Raw genomic sequence first — 21,004 nt, 5'->3', positions numbered from 1 at the left:
ATATGTGTATGTCTGTGCATATATATGTCAATATATAGATTTTACATAACTTTGAAAACTACAAAATAGATCAAGGTTTTAATCATTAAAGAGGTTAATGTTTCTTGGACTGTTATAATAATTTTGAAAGTTTACTTAAACCACCACTATATATGTATATGTGTGTGTGTGTGTGTGTGTGTGTGTGTGTGTGTATGTGTGTGTGTGTGTGTGTGTGTGTATTCTACTGCAGAAATATTTTATACTGATTTTGTGATATGGGAAGGATTGTATCAATGAGAAGGCTAAGGTATTTTCTCATATATATTCAATTTTTTTAATCAGCATGGAGTAAAAATGTCTTAGAAACTGCTCTTTATTTGCTCAGGAAATTACTGCATGGTAAGTATACAGGCAACTGTGCTGTGGGTATTGGTTTTTGAAAAGTACATTGTTTCTTCCATTCATGTAGCTCTACTCTTTTTCTTCTATGTATTTATCAAACTCATGAACTCAGATCAGAAGACTACAACATGTCTTCACAGTTAAGGAACTTTGAACAATTCTCTTACGACTCGTGTGAACCACAGCCCCTGTGCCAGTTCAATTGTACCGTTGAGGAGTTTCGTCTTCAATAGCAGTGACAGACAAGTTCCTCTTTGCTGACCCACTACCCTCTGTGATCCGGGATTCTACCTACAATAGGTTGTAGGAGCTACAGCAAATAGACTTCACCCTGGCCAAGGTCACTGCCCAGCCAATGGGAGCTGACCGGGTCACTGAAAATATCCAAATTACTTCCAAATGGAGGTGCTGACAGACGCTGTTAATGAGCACTGTTTTGTCAGACTTACTGATGACCTTTGACAACGTCTTTCTTTCAGACTGCCAGGACTAGTCTAATTTCTCTCTCTCCCTGACATTTAGGTGGTATCTGATACTTAAACGCACATTTGAATGTAATCCGAACACAGTGTCTGAAGACAAAGTTGCAGAAGTGATAAAACCGAGGGCATCATTACCTGTCCATTAACTAAGAAAGTGTTTTATTTGCCTATCTTAGTGCACATCTGAGCCTGTATCCGCGATAACTGTTACTGTGGAGACGGCTGTGAGGGGAAGAGCATGAGCCTGTATGTTTGTCAGCACATCCTATGAGGAGGACAGAAGAAACAATTTTCTTTCATGTTCCCAAGCTTTGCCGTTGTGCTTTGCCTCTGCCGGCAAGGGAAGGCTAGCACACGGGAGACCACGTTTTCATTCTTAAATAACGACATATGCCCGTGCTGATCTTGGGCTACTGACAAAACAGCCAGGCTCATTACTCAAAAGACGCTGCTCATATTACTTTAGATCCCAGTCTCAATCTCTTACATGCCTAGAGATCTTCTACATTAAATTGTAGCATTAAATTGGCCAGTTTCTAGCACCTCAGAGTCCTGATTTGCACCAACAGCCGGAACAAAATAAACAGTGTTTGTGGTTTCCTAACACTTGACTTTTAATTATACTACAGAGACATAAACACACACGCACACACGCACGCACATGCACACATAAGGGACATGGATTTATGAAATGTACTAAAAGAGAGAACATATAAAGACACTCTCTTTAGCAAATCATGCTTTGGAAACTGGATAGTCAAACACAGAAGACTGATATTAGACTTATTTCTCTCACTGTACAAAACCCACTCATCCAAAGAACTAAATGAATCAATATCAGACCCCAAACTTTGAAATTAATAATAGCAAGAAGGAAGACAGATTATTTTAATAATTAATAAATCTTCTGAGCTACAAAAGATCCAATTATCAGTGTGAAGCTTCAGTATACAAGATGGAAAAAAACAATCCTTAACATAGTCACAGAAATTGGGATGAATAATAATATGTGGAATATATAACTTATTGAAAACATTAGCTACACTAAAACTAAATCATTGTATTAATAAGTGGACAATTGAAAGAGTAGGTTAATTTCGGAAAGACAGGGTGAAAATGGTCAACAAATCCATTAAAAAATGCTCACCTTCTTAGCCAAGAGGGAAAACCAAATCAAAACTACACTCAGAGTCCATCCCTCCCCAGACTTCATGACTATCATCTAAAAAGCAGACAAAAAAAATGCCAGCAAGGTATCATGGAAAAGTTGCCTATAAATACATTTGATGAGAATGTTAATTACTTCAACCACTGATGGAATCAGTACAGAAATATCTATAATAATCTAAAATTAGAAGTGCCACTTTTCATCTAGCTGGATCGCTTTGGGATTATATTTAAAAGAATCACAGTTTCACAAATCACAGCGATCTGGGGACATCCATATTCACTGCTATTGTAAGAAGCACAATAACCAAATAACTCAGTCACCTTTCGTAGCTCCTGAGAGAATGTGTAACGATACTGTGCACATGCACAGAATGAAGTTTCGTTCTTTCATAAAGAATGAAACCTGGAGGCCAATGAGTACATCGTCCTGTTAACAGGTTCATAAAAACTAATACTGTGCTTTCCCTCTACCTAGTGGGATCCGTTTAGACTATTTAGGAAGAGGCAGCAGACCCACCTAGTGGGGATGTGAAAACTAGAGAAGGCAACGTGGGATAACTATCCACATCAGATCCTATGGGACTACAGTTATAGATGGTTGTGAGTCACCATGTGGATTTTGGGAATTGAACTCAGGACCTCTGGAAGAGCACCCCAGTGTTCTTAACCACTAGGCCTTCCGTACAATAGCCCTCTTTAATATTGTTTCAATTTTTTAAATTAATTAATTAATTAATTAATTATTTAAATGTCTGCACTCTGTCTGCATGTACATCTAAACACCAGAAGAGGGCATCAGATCCCCTTACAAATGGCCGTGAGCCATCATGTTGTAAATTGAACTGAGGATCTCTGGAAGAGAAGCCAGTGTTCTTAACCACTGACCCTTCTCACTAGTACCACCCCCTCTTTTATTTTTATTTTTACATTTTTTAATGGAGAGTAACAGTCTGTTCTCTAAGCTAGAAGGCAAACTATGGCACTCTTTTCCTATGTCCATATTAAGTTATTCTACAGTAGGTGGTTTGGCCTTGTTCTTGACAGTGATATTTAAATTATAAAGACAAGCAGATGCTGCCTTTGGTAACTTCATCCCCTCATTCATCTAGTAGAGCAAGTAAGCTGCTATCACTTCATAAATGTTCACAATCTTATGCAACTCAATTCAGATAATACCTTGGTGAAAGCAATTTGATTTGAAAGTGAGCATACCAAAATAATATTAATTTACCAAGTGACTGCTCAGAAAAGTAAGCAAAATTGGCTATTTTGGCAAAATCTTCATCGTATGTTAATCACAAAGATACTACGACTCGAATGGAAAAGATAATTTTATATTCTCAGTTGTTGTTATGCTATGTCACACACACACACACACACACACACACACACACACACACACACACAAAATATTCCTTTGAGAAGTACAGGGAAGTAAAAGAAAAAAAGATGAACTCCATTCTTTTGTAATTTCCCTCCATTCTCTCTATCATCGGTTATAAAATAAGAGTCTTGTCCCTCAGTGTTTGTCCTGTAGATTGTTAGCCTGAGAATCTCCAAGGGTAATGTTACAAGTGGAGAATCTTCTTCGTAGTTCAGACCTTTTGCATAAAAGCCTACCTTTCAACAAGGCTCAGTCGCGATTGGGAGTTACAGTCAACTTTCAGTAGCAATCCAACTGAGCTAGAGGGAAGGAGAGGTAGGCAGGAGAAGAGATGGGGAAGAGTAAGGAGGCATCAGGTAATGTCAGACATATTACATCTCCAATCACATGCTGATGTGCTGCCTTCCCTGCAAAGACAAGACACAAACTGGGACGACCTTAGCTCTTTAAATGACGACTTTCAGAAGACTTTCCTGAAAACAGCTGTGACCCTTCATCTCTCTTTGGACACCTAACTGAAATGAACGGGATGCTGACAAGAGGATACCTAATTACTGTTGAGGAATCTAGAGAAAGTTGCCAATTTGACCCCAAGACTGAGACTCTCCACATCCCAAGCAGATGTGACTCCATGAAACACAATAATCTTCTGTAATTTCGGCCAGTTTCACACCAAAGCCACGTGTAGCTGAGCAAAACCGAAGGAGACTGACCAAAAAAATCTGGCCTAGTTACACGGGGTTACTGAGCAGCTGCCAGACCATGAGCTGGAATTTCAGGAATTCAAGCCCTTTCTTAATATGACGCTGACAGCCTGGAAGAATAACTGTTTGGTCGTGTGTGTATTTTTCTGCTACATAACCATGTCTCCGGGTCACCCGTGTCTATGGAAAAAAGCACTACATAGAGACACTGAGAACCTGGCTTTGTTGCAAAATGTGTGACCTCTTTCTATGCCTCCGCTTTATCATCTACAAAGTACTTGCCTTTGACAGCTTTAGGGACCACCTTGGTTTTCCCACCTGCCCTCACGATTTTTAGTGCAGAGTATTCCGTTCTGTGGGAAGCACTTAACTCGAAACAAATTGTTCCCTGGCCTCAGCTGCTTTATCACATCCCGATAAAGTATTTGTTTTGCCTTTACATTCGTTTTAAAGCCTTAAGCCTTCCATTAAGTTTGCCTCAAAGACTTTCACAAGTAAAATGTGTGCAGATTTCACAAATAAATCCATAGGTGTAAACGTTCTCTTATTTATTAATTTTCTCGTGACGAAGTTAGATTCTGAAACTTTTAAATTAGTTTTCCATACTCTCATTGGCTATTCTAACTTCAAATGATGAAATCATTATATGCAAAGGTGAACATGTACAGATAACAGAAGCCAGAAGTCCTCATTTATAGATATCACATCGATGCTTCCTGTCTTAGCGCCAACATTAAAGCTTGCCGAAGTCTGAAAGGGCACATATAATAGTTCTGCATAATGAAATCATCACCAACGTTCACAATACTCTGCTCATTTTATTGTTAATTGTTTCTTAATATCTTTATGCTCCTTCCTCTGTAAGAGGGAGAACTTACCAGTTGCAGTAGTAATCCTAGGTTTGAGCATGAGATAAATAAGGTCATGGGATAGACCACAACCCCCAGCAACTAATTAGCTTTCGTAACATGCTTTTCCTTTTAAAACTTATTCTTAAAAATTTCACAATCTGTATTGATGACAACATTATACTTCATATAAAAAATCACTTGACCGAAAGCTAACATTTGTGCTTTGGCAATATATACACTAGAGGAAGTCTCAATGTGCCTGTTAGATTGTTGAAAAAGTTAAATCATTGTTCTTAATATGATTTCTCCTGAGGTGGTTTCTGTATAATTTGGTCATGAGGCCTTAAGATCTTCATAAACCCAGAGATCCCCTTTGGGAGAGACTGGGTTAGAATAAAGTAGAATTTCATTCAGCCTGGAGTGACTGATGATGTCAAAGCCAATTCGATAGCACAGCTCAACATACTGGAACATAGGAAAGCATTTACAAGCTTCTCAGAGGTAGGGTATGATTGGAAGGCCATGTGATATAGGGCTGTGTTGTGCATTTCAGTCAACTGGAATGTGATGGAGCACCTGGGCATTCTGTTTTTGTTTACCGGATGCACATACAAAAGAGAGACATTGTTTATATGACTCAGGTGTTAACCATTGGGTGTTACTGTTGCCTGAAATGTGGAGTGTGGTGATGTTCAGTTAGTGTGATGAAGAACAAATAGACCATAGGGCACCGACAACGAAGAAGTTTCTGCCAGGTCAAAGATGATAGGGCATGAAAGGTTTCAAACTAGTTGTCGAACCTAAAAGTGAAGGCCATGGCAACTTTATTAAACAAACGGATGATGACTTCATTGACCTCTTCACCTCCTTGACTCTCGTTTCTCCAAACACATATCCCAGCCTGGACAACAACTCACGGTAAACGTTTGCGTCTCCTCTATACTTCCTACATATGAGTCTCAGACTTCCAACACTGATCGACCTTTCTCAAAAATAAAGGGCAGATAACTTTTTACATCTCTCTCTCTCTCTCTCTCTCTCTCTCTCTTTCCCTCCCTCTCTCTCATAAAAATGTCATGCACATAAACCTTGAATGTATCTTGATATCAATGTGTATTGTGTTTTTTGTGCATATGATTATTCATGTTGCTCTCCCCCAAAATCCACAGAAAAGACCTTTTTTCCACATCAGCTTTACTGAATTCTAAACTAGTCTGTTGTCCATTCCTAGGTATTCCCTGTGGTTAGAAACCTTTCTGATTACTATGGCGAACTTCCATTCTTTGGGTACTTGGTTACTTGGGCAAACACAAGAAAGCCAATGTGGCTGTTCAGTTTTTAGTTCAGCATCTCGATTCTTATTAAATTTGCAGCTTTTTCTACCTGCAAAATTCATGTAATTGTCAACCAAAGAAGTGTCACTATGATTAATAGATTAAAATATACACCATGAAAACACCCCATTAAGAGAAAAACTTGATTTCAAACCACATTTTCTTGCCCTCTGTGCTATGTGCTAAATATTTCTCCTATAGTTTCATTTTTATCCTATATAATCTGTGCTTTATTTTAGTCAACATTTACTCTAGGAGAAGAGACATGATGCAGTTTCACATGGGGGCTCATACTAGTATTTTAATTGCCTAATTAGTGTGTTTCATAAGTGTTTGACTTATCATAAGTTTATTTATATAGATTTTCAAACCAATAATTGTTCATGTTTGAAATTAGCATCAGCAATGTTTGAAAAAGCATCAGCAATACTCAATTGATTAACTACTTGTGTCTACAAGGATTCACTGAGTGAAAACCTCAAGTACATACTGAACATATGCTTTGAGCAATTTACAAACTGTTCCATAGCTGGCCCTGACTCAGAAACAAAGAATAAGACACAATTCAGACACCATATTTATTCACCAATAGGCAGGAGGAAAAATAATAGGTTGTACGGAAGCAGGGTGAGTTATATAACATACCATTATGCAAGCCATGTGGGACAAGCAGAAAGGGTCGGAGGGCATAGAATGCCTTAAAGATATGCTTGCTGCTCATTCAATGTTTGAAATGAAAGTATTAAAACGTGCCTATGAAAGATTTGTCTGGCTTTCAGGCCTACATTATAAAAAAGGTGTTAACAATCTCAGAGACTCCTAAGCAGTTTCCTCTGATATTGTTGACTAATAATTTTCCCTGTGCCAGCTCCTGACTTTTGGGTTGGTGACAATGGCGGCCAATACCCAATGACAGGCAAAAACATAATTCTGCTGTTTATTCTTCCTCTTCCTCAGATTAATCTTTCTTAGGTTTGTCCATCCCCTAAAGCTTGTAATTATTCTGTAACAGAGAAGGAAATGAGATTATTCTCCAGTGTCCATTCTCAATGCCGACTTCTGATGCATGCATCTCAGGGGAGACTAGAGACCATTTTTTTTTCCTAGAAATTATTCTCCTTCATTAACATGGCAAAGGAGAGCAGCCATCTGTGGAGAAGGTACACTGAGACAACAGTCTGGGTAGCCTGCTTCAGTGCAGAGAACTGATCCTAAATTAAAGGTTGAGATCACAAATAAATAATACTGCCCTTTCTGAAAAGGGATATTTTATCACAAACTTTATCATAAAGTCACAAACTTCATTGTACAAATGCCCTTTCACTTAGACGGCTTGTTTCCAAGTCTGGAAATAAAATGCATTTTCCCTGTAAATAATATCAGGATTGAGTAATAAAGCACAAGGCCTTACAGATAGTTGATGAACTCGACCTCCCTATTTTATCTTCAGGTAGTGTTTATGGTGGCCTCTTGCCTGGAGATGGAACCATAGCTTCCAAGTTTAGATCTATTGTGCATGAGACACAGTTGGTCTTAGACCTAGCATCCAGACTACATCATGGTTGTTTTGGTTCCCTCCAGTGAAACCTATGCTATTTATTCCTCTGGATAGTATTGGATAACTTACCCCCCCCATGGCAGTTTCTACATATTATAGGATGATGGCTAGAGCATTCTTGACCTCTTTCTGATGTTGGTGTTTCCCTTAGAGCAGCTCTTCCTAACCCCCAGGGAAGGGAAATCAGTTCATTTCAGTTCATTTCACCCCTTCACTCTATTTCACTGGTGAATCTGAGAAATGACTGTTACAATTGGTTATATCTTTACATGGATTGAAGGCAACAGAATTACCAATATATTTTCTTTTCTTTTTTTATCGGATATTTTATTTATTTGCATTTCAAATGTGATCCTCTTACCTGGTTTCCTCTCAGGAAACTCTCTATCCCATCCTCCCTCCTCCTACTTCTTTGAGGGTGCTCCCCAACCCACCCACCCACCCACCCACTCCTGCCTCCCCATCCTGGCATTCCCCACCACTGGGACATCTTTACAATTTTTTTATCTAATGAATGTTCCATAAATATTTGGCAAAATAATTAACAAGTAATATTTTCAAAGCAGAATCAAGAAAAATAATGGACAAAATTCGTAGGATATTCTTTTTCCATCAGGCAATTCCTATGCATTCTATGTGAATAATCTCAATTAACCTTGACCATAGGGCCACAAGACATAATTGAAGATTGGCATCGTTAAGAGTAATGACTTAGTAACCTGGGCCCCTAGGGACTCACAGATTCAACTGCTAACTAAGAAGCATGCATGGGTTTGATCTAAGCCCTCTGCATATTAGTTATGTAGCTTGGTCCTCATGTGGGACTCCTAATAGCAGGGGCTGTCAATGAGCCTGTTGCCTGCCTTTAGGACTCTTTCTTTCTACTGGAATGCCTCATCATATAGGAAAATTTTAATCCAGCAACATGGGTGCTCTGGCAAGGAATCACATCCAAAGATATTCTAGGTCTGTGTGATCTGACTGGAATATAGAGTACATCCTTTTAACCCCAAACAGTGAAAGTAAGATTATATATAAAATGAAGCTGTCATGTTTTTCCCTATAATAGCCAGAAAGTGCAAACAACCCGGATGTTTCTTAACCGACAAACGGATAAGTTCTTTGGTTTATTTACACAGTGGAATACTATTCAGCTATTAAAAACAAAGACATCATGAATATTGAAGCAAAGTGAATAGAACAGAAAAATATGCTGAGGAAATAACACAGACCCAAAACGGCATGCATTTTATGAACTCATTTATGAGTGGATATTAGCCATAAAGTACAGGACAATCTACCCATACTACACTCCACAGACCCAAAGACGCTTAACGAGAAGGAGGTAAAAGGAAAGATGCTTCAATATCACTTAGAAGGGGGTGATAAAGTTGTAGGTGGTCAATGGATGGAGGCAACTGGGTGGAAGACGGGACAGGGAGGGGACAGTAGTGGGGTTCAGGATAAGTTTTAGGAAGAAACAGGAGACAGGGCCAGAGGGCCAGGAGAATAAATGGAAATTGGCACCTGGTAGGGATGGGCAGTGAGGGTCATGTCTAGGATGAGCCAGAGACCTGGCATGGGGGAGGGCCATAGGAGTGTACGAAAGTGACTTTAGCTGAGACCACTAGCAGTGGGGATATGGAGCCTCAAGTGATCACTTTCTGTAACCACGCAGGACCCCCAGTGGAAAGATAAAAACACAAACCCACCCACAAAATTTTTGACCCCAAATTTGTCCTGTATAGTAGAAGGACAGGGACAAAGATGGAAAGAGACACTGGCTGAATGGTCCACTGATCACTCTCCCCACTGGAAATCTATCCCTTGAAACAGAGACTGACTGAATGGTCCACTGATCACTCTCCCCACTGGAAATCTATCCCTTGGAACAGAGACTGGCTGAATGGTCAACTAATCACTCTTCCCACTTGAAACCTTGTGGGGAGGAAATCTATCCCTTGGAACAGAGACTGACTGCACCGACATCCGGTCCCGTCTGTGTAAACGACTTATTGTGCATGCACAGGCTTGTCCCCTTGCCAGGGCAGCCATAGCATAATGAGGTGATCCGGTGCCCACCTGTGGTGAACAATGGTACTGCGCATGCGCAGGTTTTGCACCTGGTGTCAGTTGGCCGGTACATTAATATGCTAATGAGGGATTCATGCTCTGCCAATCCCTGAAGGACAATTAGCATAGCTTCAGTCTGCTGTGTATATAAGGCGAGCACTTTTGCCCCTCGAGGTCCCTGTATCAGCAAAGAGGTGGTCCTGCAATAAAGGCTGTTGAGAAGAATCCGACCGTGTTTCGTCTTCCTTGCAGGCCGAGGTGGGCGCGACAAAACCTATCCCTTGGTCAAGCACCAAATTCTCACACAATCTTACTCTACTGTGCTTGCAGATAGTAGCCTAGTATAACTATCCTCTGAGAGGCTCCACACAACAGCTGACTTAGACAGCTGTAGAGACCCATAGACACACATCGGACAGAGGTTGGGGATTCTTATGGAAGAGCTGGGAGAAGGATTGAGTGCCTCTGAGAGATTAGGATAGCCACAGGGAGACAAACAGAGTTAACTAACACGGACCCTTGGGGCTCTCAGAGACTGAACCACCAACCAAAGAGTATACACGGGCTGGACCTAGGGCACTCCGCATATATGTCGCAGATGTGCAGCTTGGTCTTCATGTCTCCACAACTAGAGCACAGGCTGTCCCTGATATTGTTGCCTGCCTGTGGATCCCTTTCACCTACTCTATGTGATCTCAGTGGCAGAGGATGCACCTAGTCGTGTAGAGACTTGATGTGCCAGGAAGGGGGAACACTGAAAGTGAGTCTTCATCCTCTCAGAAGAAAAGGGGAGGGACTATGTGGGGGGTGGGCTGGGTTTGGGGGGAAGCTATTCGGATTTAAACTGAATTAATTAATTAATGGGCAAAAGAGAACATACTACATTGGTATGGTATTTCCAAATGAGAAGAAAACAGACAATTATGCACAATATGAACTCCACATGGAAACTGTCACAGAATATGTTCCACAATGAACGTTAGTAAGAGAATGGAAACCCTTATGCTGCTGTAACTGCTGTTGTAATAATCCATACATTATGGTATTTGGCATTTTATCCTGTGTGAAGTCAGTGATCAAGGGGAGAGGACCCAGCCCACTGTGGGTGGTGCCATCCCTGGGCTGGTGATCTTGGGTTCTATAAGAGAGCAAGCTGAGCAAGCCAGGGGAAGCAAGCCAGTAATATCCCTCCATGACTTCTGCATCAGCCCCTGCTTCCTGCCCTATGTTAGCTCCAGTTCTGACTTCCTCTGGTGATGAGCAATGTGGAAGTGTAAGCTGAAAAAACCCTTTCCTCCTCAACATGCTTCTTGGTCATTATGTTTGTGCAGGAATAGATACCCTGACTAAGACACCTAGTTTCACAGGATCCATTACCTCTACAATGCTCCTTGTGCATACATGGTACACCATCATACATGTAAAAGATTTACCCGTTCACATATAATAAATACAAAAGTAGATTTAAAAAGAAAATGCAATAGTCTATTAAGAGGAATTTAGAAACATTCCTAAGTGTATATGATGGAATAACAGTTTGGAGCAGAAATTAAAATTTATTCTTCAATACCTAGTAAATTAATGGTGGCTTGTCTGTAAATATAGATACATAGATTCACCTATACATATGAGCCTAGAAACATTACTAGGATTTCCAAGGTTCCTGGGTCTCTCTGACAGCTTGTTTCCTACGGCCATTTTTTTCCTCTCCATGAAACGAACCATTGGCATCACATCATGCCTGTAAACTGCCAGTTCCTATTGCCTCAAAACAAATGACCTCATCAGTCTACATTCTGTGCCCCAGTATCTGAGATGTGATTGGTTGGTAAGGAAGATAATGATTTGTCTTCAAAGTGAATACAAAGAAAAGTAAAAGAAGTAGCTCGTTTTTCCTATTTCAAATTGGAGGAATCGAATTATGGCAAAATCTCAGAAAAGAGAGAAAGCATTTCATTTCCTGAGACACAGGGTCACGTGCACAGGGACAACATCCCGAGTAGCAAGGGTGGGGACATAATTTCATGACAATGTCATCAAATATCCATTGTGCCTTGCATAAATTATTCAGTTTTGATCCCATAGGCTATGTGGATAGTAGTTTTACATGAATATCTCCAAAGGAAGAAAAGCATTTGAATAAAAGCACACCCTCTTTTTGTTCTTGGGGTTGAGAAGTAACCCTACCTAGAATAAACAGTTTTAATGTGTTTGTTATAATGTCACTCTCTAATAGCACTTTATGTAAGTAACACTCAAGCATGGCAACATAATAGCCCTGAGAAATACACAATTCTAACTATTTGGAAAGTAGGGTTTTATGAGGTGAATCGATAAATATGTTACAGTTACTAGAATGAAGACCACATCTGTTACATTATGAAGCTTGCTCTTCTGACTCTTGATGCCTATATACTAGAGATATCATTGTAGAACTATGAAAATAGGAATGTACATAAGTCGTCACCTGTGTGAACAACTAACTTATTAACTTATTGATGGTAAAATTCACCACTCAAAATGCATATATATATATATATATATATATATATATAGTGTGTGTGTATATATGATTTGTTTTCTTCTGTTTTTCTTTTTTACTTTTCTTTCTTTTTTCTTTTCTTTTTTCTTTTTCTTTTCTTTTTCTTTTTTTTTTTTCTTTTTCTTTTTTTCTTTTTTTTTTTTTTTTTTTGAGAAGGGTTTCGATTCTTTTGCAGCATTTGGTTATTTGAATGAATGGTGGATAAACTTTTCCAAGAAAACAATAAAATGTTTTCCACAATGATTTTCTACAACTATATTGTCATGCATAGACATCCACTAAAACCTCTAAATATCCAGTTAAATAAGCATTCTGGTTTGCTTGGTCTTTGTCCAGACTTCTGATTTTAACAGCCTTAAATGCACAGCAATGCTGGCTGCCTCTCCTGGCTTTAGCTAGCTAGCCCCAAACATGTCCGAAACTTTTTTCACTTTGATTTTTCCCTAACATTTTTCACTTAGATAAGAAGCATAAAAGATAAGCCATACACTAAAGCTTCTTTTTAAGCAGACTAAATTAGTCTTTTAAAGAGTAACTTTTAATTTATATGGGAGAAAGAGACTGAAGGACAATAAAGCCATGGAAGTAAAGCAGAGTTGTTGGGTGAGCAGCAAGACTTTGTTTCCCCCTCTTCATGCTGATGGAGATAGATTCCCCTGAAACACGCAGAACAAAGTTGCAAGGGTCCTGTCACTGTGATCGTGCTATGTGTGGCAATTTGTGGCTGCCTCCTCCCCTGTTTATAAAGGTCTTTCTAATTTGGGAAGGGACCAGCTGATCCTTTGACCACAGATTTTCTTCCTGAATGACTGATGTTGAATTTGACATAAAATACAAATAAAGGACTCCTACCTGTTCTAGCAACATGAGCAATGTAGTAACATTTTTAAAAACATGTGGGTATATGATGTGTTCTGTCTGAATGCTTTCAGGTGGGGACTTACACAGAGTACTGAGGTAGAGAAAAACACAAAAATGTTTCTCAAAATAAAATCATGAACCTGGAATTAAAATGTATAGGCAGAGAGGATCCAATCGTATGCATTCCCAAACTATAACTGTTTCAAATTATAGACACGATATATCATGAACAATTTACATAGGTATGGGTAAATGTAAAATACTGAGTCTAAAAATGTATTTATTTGCATATGCTAATATATGCTTTATAAATATACATAGGAGGTGGATGGCACTGGGTGGATCCATTTGGACTTGACTGAAGACTGCTTGTCGAAAAGTTCACAATACATATACCATAATTCTTAAATTCTGAAGTGTTTAATGGTTTGTTTTCATAACACTGGATAACTAAGTCTTTCAATGATAATAACAGTTCAGTAGTTTCTGTCACATTAACACATACTACCTTAAAAAGAAAAGTGAAAGACATCCTTGGGGGAATTCAATGTTTTATTTTTTTCCAGACAAATAATTTTTTTTCAACATCTAATTAAATTCTCATGTGGTAACTATATCTAGTTTGCTTTCTCTACACGGGGGAACATTCACTGTAAAGACAGCTTCATCATGCTAAATCTATTCACGAACCTACATTGTGGGGTAAAAGTGCATTTCTAGGTAATTTTATGTACAATACAAAAGAAAAACATGTTAAACCATTAAATTTCCCAAGTAAACAACATAAAACCAAGGAATCACCCATAACCAATATGTATTATTTATGTCTTTGAGAAATACATATGTTTTACTTTTGGCCAGGTTTTGCTGAACAGTAATTTCTATATCTTTTGAGGAAAGGAAATGAGGATTTAAAATGTAATTATGGTTAAAAAAAACAGGAGGTATTAAATAGAACAAATAATATCATAGAACTAAACATCACTGACTAGCAGTTTAAAGCTAAGAGGAGCAAGGGAAATGGTGCCTTGGATGTCATTTTATTTTAACTCTCTTCATACAATAGATTTGTTACAAACATAGAGGGCGGTGTTAGCATGGCTATTTGTATATGCATAAGGAAAACCAAAGTGTGAACATTTTAAACAAGCTAATCATTTGCATGTGATGACTGTATAGGTTATTGTAGTACTGTACACATTTGGGTACATTTATGCCCTCTGTTTTAACTGTTGTCTTCTGTAACACTGAGGTGCACTCTTAGAACCCCCAAACTGACCATCATGTAACTAACATTTTTTTAATCTTCTGATAATTAATGGATTCTCTCTGTCTTTCTTTGCCTTCTTTTCCTCCTCCTGCTCTCCTTCTTTCCTCTCTATTCTTTTTTTCTGCCTGCCTCTCTTCCTCCTCATATTTCTTCCTTTCTGTCTGTTTGAACCCAGTGCATGCTAAACACATGATCCTACTACCAACTCATAATTTTACTTCCCGGAGTTCTTTCCCACAGCACTGTAAAAGGATGTAGATCCGTTTTAATTACCTTCTAAATGAATTGTTAATACGAAGTGTGTTTCAATAGTGTTTTGTAAAATTTCTCTTTTTATCTGAAGATATAAACATATTCAAATGAAATGAAATTAAATGAAAGATGTATAATTAAAAGACATATAAGAAAATCTCCTATATTTTATCCATTTAAATTGCAGAAACTGATTTTAGGATTATACATTTCTCATTTAACAATCCAAGTGTGTAATTAGAAGATAGTACTAAAATTTTTCAATGGTTACACAGGTCCCTGAACAAGTGTATCAATATTCCTAAAGAAGTATTATCAAGTGGAAAAAAATGTCTGAGTGAAAATAGATATTCTATTTTGTTTATAGTGTGTTGAGATTTTCTTTCTTGATTTAATAATAACCTTAGCATGGTAGATATGTTTATAAAATCATGATACCTTGTCTGAAAACTCAGTATGGTTTGTGAAACTGGTTCTTGGATGTACAAATTACTTCTACAGTTTGATTCCTAATGCTAATGTGGAAAACAAACTACATCTTACACATTCCTTTACATGGCAAATCGTATGCTTTGATCTTCCTTTTTAATTTTGGTTAGCTCTACTCTGCATGGAAAAATTACATGCTTTAATAATATTTCATCCCTGTTTCCTTTAATTTTCCAGGTAGACTAGGGCATTAAAACCAAAACAGTAAATCAATTAAATAATGCAAGAGTTTATCTAAGTCTATAATAACTTAAATAACTTCCAAAAGACAAAGTGCTTTTGTTTGGAAGATGATAACATAACAGTAGAAATGTCAATGTCTCACTGATAGATCTCCCATCAAAGACGGGATGGTACAGGCTATTCATTTTGTCTTTCTGAAACAAGAGAACAACCATCGATGGCAGACATCAGCAACTGACACATCTTACAATCTTAAGCAAAGGGACAAGCAAGAATATAAATCACGAAGCATATGAACTCATCACTTTCTCTTTATGAGTCACTCTTGACTTTATGTAACATCTGGATGCTCTCTTCCCTGTCATTTGTGTAACCTCCAAGACACTGGATGTCACACACATTTATAGGACATTTACTATGTGAAAATTGTGAACTGGAATTCGTTTTCATGTATAAAAACCAGTGGCAATTAGAAAGGTAAACCCCTAGAGCACAGAAGGAACAGCGCAGGGTAATTTACGGCCCTCGCTCAGCCGAGGGTGTAACAGTTCTGCTTCTGATGCTGCATTGATGTTGAAGAAAAGACACATAAAGATATAAATAAAATATGGGATAAGTTAAATATTTCTATGCACCATGAGGACCATGACATGTCTAGCACTAGTCTGTATCATACAAGAAGATGCATGCTCATTTCAGTCCACAAAGAACGCACTTTTTAGAGTGAGTCTCCAGCTTTTGTCAGGGATTTCTCATGGGTAAAGCACAAGATTTTGCTTAGTAGTTGGCTAGTGAAGACAGAGCATTTGTTCCTGGTGGCCAAACTCCATGGATGAATGTTTTATGACTCTGGAAGCTGATTCCTCCTGTTTCTGCTTTTCCTGCTGTTGATGAGCGCCTTTAGTTTGCCATAGTCCCCTCTCATCTTCTGTGGCTCTTCCCCCAGCTGCTGCTGCTGCTGCCGGGTGTCTTTGCAGTACTGGTTGATGAGCTGCATTTCCGAGTGGCTGAATGCCCCCAGGATGTCCTTTGGATGGAAGGGTAGAGCCCTCACAGATCCAGCCCATGTCCATGGGGACCACTTGTCTGTCACGACGGCCACCATTTCTGAATCTAAAACTTTGAAGTTAATCTTGGCTATGGTCTGTTTGAAGCTGTTCTCTGTGGCAATGCAGTGGTAGAGTCCTTGGTCAGAATCTTGAACAGAGCGAATCAGTAGTCCTTGGGAAGTGGCTATAATGCGTTCATTCAGTTTAACCTGTGAGAGAAACACAGGAGACAATGTCCCAAATGGAATTCTACATTTTAAACATAACGCAGTAAACATATACAAGACGTGGTTGACTTTTACAGCTAGGCAACAGCACTGAGGATCTTCCTTCTCAAAACACACAGGGTGTGGTTAGAATCACTGCACATGTAACCTTTTCTCTGCAATGTGTAATCTTGTCCCCTGAACTAAGACAGCGTGAAGTAAGGTGCAATGGAAAATCCGAAGTGCATTCCTGTGCTGGTTAGTTTTGTACCAACTTGACACAAGCTAGAGTTATCCGAAAGGAAGGAACTTCAACTGTGAAGATGCTTCCATTAGCTTCTGCTATAGGTCATTTCTTTAATTAATGATTGACAGGGGTGAGCCCTACCCATTGTGGGTGGCATCATCCTTTGGCTGGTGGTCCTAAGTTCTATAAGAAAGTAGTCTGAAGCAATCACATATCCTGCAGGGGTCTGTGTTAGGTCCTCTGCATATATGTTATCATTGTTCAGCTTGGGAGTTTTATGCTACTCCAAGCAGTGGGAATGTAGTGTTTCTGACTCTTTGCCTGCTCCTGGGACTCCTTTCCTTCTACTGATTTGCCTTATCTAGCCTTGATATAAGGATGTGTGCCTAGTCATGCTGCTTTTGTTACACCATGTTCTAGTGATCTCCCTGACAGGCATACTATTTCTGAAGGGAAGTGGAGAAGTACTGAATCTCAGGGAGAGAGAAGACAGGGGTGTGGGGGGGAGGTGGGATAAGTAGGGGAAGGGGAGGCTATGGTTAGAATAGATTGAATGAGACAAGAATAATAAATAGAAGAAAAATGCATCAAACTAATGTGTTCTCTTTTGATTATATTCTTCATGTGGGATTTAAAAATTAAATAGTATATAATCCCTGCTAAGAAAAGAAAGGAACGCAAATGAAAGCAACAGAAGGAAAGGAAAGGAAGGTGAGCAAGCCAAGGGAAGCAAGCCAGCAAGTAGCACCCCTTCATGGCTTCTGCATCAGTTCCAGTTTCCAGGTCTCTGCCCTGTTTGAGTTCTTGTCCTGACTTCATTCAGTGATGGACAGAGATATGCAAGTGTAAGTTAAATAAAACCCTTTCCTCCCCAAGGTGCTTTGACCATGCTGTTTCAGCCCAGCAACAGTAGCCCTGACTAAGACAGTTCTCTTCAGCCAAATGCAGTTTTGTTCTACAGAAACACAAAATTGGTAGGGTGTTTGTTTGTTTGTTTGCTTGTTCGTTGGTTTTTTTTTGTACCTGACTCATAGGAAACAGATATATTAATGGAACTTTTACATAGTACCTAGTCCTAAAATTATTTTTGTAAAATTGCTCACTTGTAAAAGCACAAATAAGATGTGGTTCATTTCTTTTCTTTCAATAAGTATTCTCAGCATACACATACACATATGCACACACACACACACACACACACACACAGAAGCAGAATTTTGAATATTTTCAATGGCCTCATCCAATTATCACAGATAATGAAATGTCTAAAAATAAGTTGTAAGGACATTACCTTACAAGACCTCAAGAAAATTTATTTCTACAAGGTAATAAAAACACGTGGTAATGTTTAGTCACTGTAAGGCTTATAATGAAAGGAGATCAATGGCTCGATATTGACTACACACATGAGATCCATTTGGTTTACAACTCTAGGTATTGTATTGTGAGTGAGAGAATGAGAATCCATGTTGTGGAGGGAAATTTGATGACATCTATATTCTGGATCCTCTCTCTGAACAAAAACAGAAATATCACCAAAATCAAGAAAGGTAATGTAATACAGGTGAATATTTTTATATTATAAAAGTTCTGTACAAAAATACATTTCATTGTTAATAAAATCCCAGTCAAAGATTGTAATTAGATTTTAAATCTTGAGTGAGTAACTATGCTGTCCTGTGTCACTACTTGGGTCAGCTTGCAGTGCTCAGAGGGATTTAGATTCCCAGAAACTGGAATTTGTGAGCTTCCTGATGTGGGTGCAGGGAACCAAACTGAGTTCTCCATAAGATCCCCTGAACAAAAAAATTTAAACTATTAATGAATTCACAGAAAATAGGGAGGTCCAAAGCCCATCCATCCGTGCTTTCTTCCACAGAACTGAATCTCTGTTTCTGTAAATGGTCATCAGCCTATGATTTAATGTTTCAGCCTCATGGAATTCAGAGTTGTGGAAGACCACATAACATGTTTGAATAGGCAAGTGTGAGAGTGGGACGTGTATTTCCCTATGGAGCCGAGGTTCCAGTCACTTTTCGAGTGTCCACCTTCCACAGCTCAGTGGTGTACACTTGCATAGCCTTAATTAACAACACACAGGAATAAAATCACCTACATTAGAACCCACACCAATGCAGGGCTTGTCCAATTTTCACTGGCTCCATTGAAATTGATAGTGTATTAGCCACATGCAATTTTAGAATTAGGGGTTGCATGCATGTGCGTGTAATTTTTCTTTTCTCTTGTCAAGACAGTATGATATCAATATTATGGAATTCAGTATTTACAATGTGTCATCTATACCAACTTGCAATATCATTCTCTTTAAACATTTCTTTATAAAAAATGGAAATTTAGAGTAGGAATGTATTTATTTGCAAATCTAGGGGACTTTTGCCATACTAATGGCCTCATATAGAATGATTGCATAAATTACCTGAATGACACATAAGGGTCATGGATGTTAATGCAATGGAAACATGACCACACAGCAGAAAAATGCTCCATGCAGCAAAGGGTTAAAGTTCAAGGTAATTTCTTACCGAGGAAAACGGAACATTTTTAAAGCTTCTTCATCTTGTGAGTCACACAAAGGTGCTGTTGTATGCAGTCTTAGCTTCTGCATTTGAACACATCTTGTATATTTCACAAATGCTTCTCTTTTGAGTCTTAACACTTGAGCTCTTGTTAAGAACACTAGGCTACAGAATTGCCTGGCAGAGAGTATTTCTAATTAATCCTTCAACTCTGCGGACGAAGGATTTTAAAGGAGATGGCACTTGACATGCCATTGACATAAAAGGATGTTTTTAAGTCTCCTCCTTCCCAGGTTCATCTGTGCTTCCCTGAGGAATGGTGATTTAGTGCTCCTTCTACAGCCCTGATGGATGGCTGGGAAGGTGGGGGAGGCCACTCACCTCCTTCCTCCTGTCTTTGTCTTTCTGCAGCAACCACTTGATAGATGCCTGCGGAGACTTGGGAGCACATTCAAGGAAAGTGCTGTTATTTCTTACTCCGTACTGAACAATTTCAGCCGCATTTCTGTATGCTGAAAAGCAAAAATTACAGCAGAGAGAGAGAGAGAGAGAGAGAGAGAGAGAGAGAGAGAGAGAGAGAGAGAGAGAGCTGATTTCAGAAATGACTCTTCTATGGGAATGCTTCTCTCTCTCAGATTGTGCTCAGGATGGCCGTCATGAAAAGGGAGTGGGCACGATTTAATGAGAAAAGGTTTCCATAGGCTCTAGCAGTTTTGTTTAAATGTAAAGTAAAACAGACCCTACAAAATTACCTAAGTTTGTGACCGTACCCATTTATTGCTCTGCGCTAAGGACTGAAATGTAGTTTTAATTATCTAATTATTATATGATAATCTAACTATTATAATCACCTTTAGTTGATTTTCTCGGTTGTGCAAAGTGTGTCTATGAGTCATGAATAAGTAAAATATAATATAATATATACAATATCTGTATATACATATATATATATGTATGTGTGTGTTTGTGTGTGTGTGTGTGTGTTGTACTATATAAAGAAATACACTGTGAATGCAGTGTGAAATGCCATGCAAAATGGAAGCTCGATTCATGGCACCCATGAAACCATACTCAGTGTGGAATAGAAGAAGCTCAAACAGAAAACAGTCTGTCCACAGTGCGATGAGATGGTTGAGTAGCCAGGCTTTGGAGTAAAAGGATCTTGGGATAAATTCCTGCGCATCCACACTACTGGCTGTGTAACATGAATCTCTGTGCTCATTTTATTCATTTCTACATCACAGATTGTAACATTTTAAAGCATTTCAATAAAAGCTTTATGGCAAATAAAGCACTTAGTGAAATGAGGCAGATGGAAAATCAGCAACAGAATGCTTTATTTATAATACAGGGGTAGAAATCGATGTTGGTATAGGTTGTAAACAACTAATGAGATCACAAGAAAGCACTTGAGCCAAAGCGCAAAGT

General features: G+C 38.7%; 1 protein-coding gene across 1 annotated transcript in view; it reads right to left on the bottom strand.

Annotated features, from left to right (window-relative positions):
* Positions 1-13,877: 13,877 nt before the first annotated feature.
* The window catches only part of Sema3c (semaphorin 3C), a 160,178-nt gene continuing 153,051 nt past the window's right edge, over positions 13,878-21,004 (bottom strand). Inside the window, exons 16-17 of the mRNA XM_032907057.1 lie at positions 19,958-20,088; positions 13,878-16,795 (exon numbers count right to left, since the gene is read on the bottom strand). Of these exons, the coding sequence (XP_032762948.1) occupies positions 16,379-16,795; positions 19,958-20,088 (548 nt within the window). The 3' untranslated portion in view covers positions 13,878-16,378. The remainder of the gene's footprint in view (positions 16,796-19,957; positions 20,089-21,004) is intronic.

The sequence above is a fragment of the Rattus rattus genome, chromosome 6 (assembly GCF_011064425.1).
Source record: "Rattus rattus isolate New Zealand chromosome 6, Rrattus_CSIRO_v1, whole genome shotgun sequence".
Lineage (NCBI taxonomy): Eukaryota > Metazoa > Chordata > Mammalia > Rodentia > Muridae > Rattus > Rattus rattus.
Note: the sequence above shows the minus strand (reverse complement) of the source record. Positions and strands in the feature narration are given on the sequence as shown.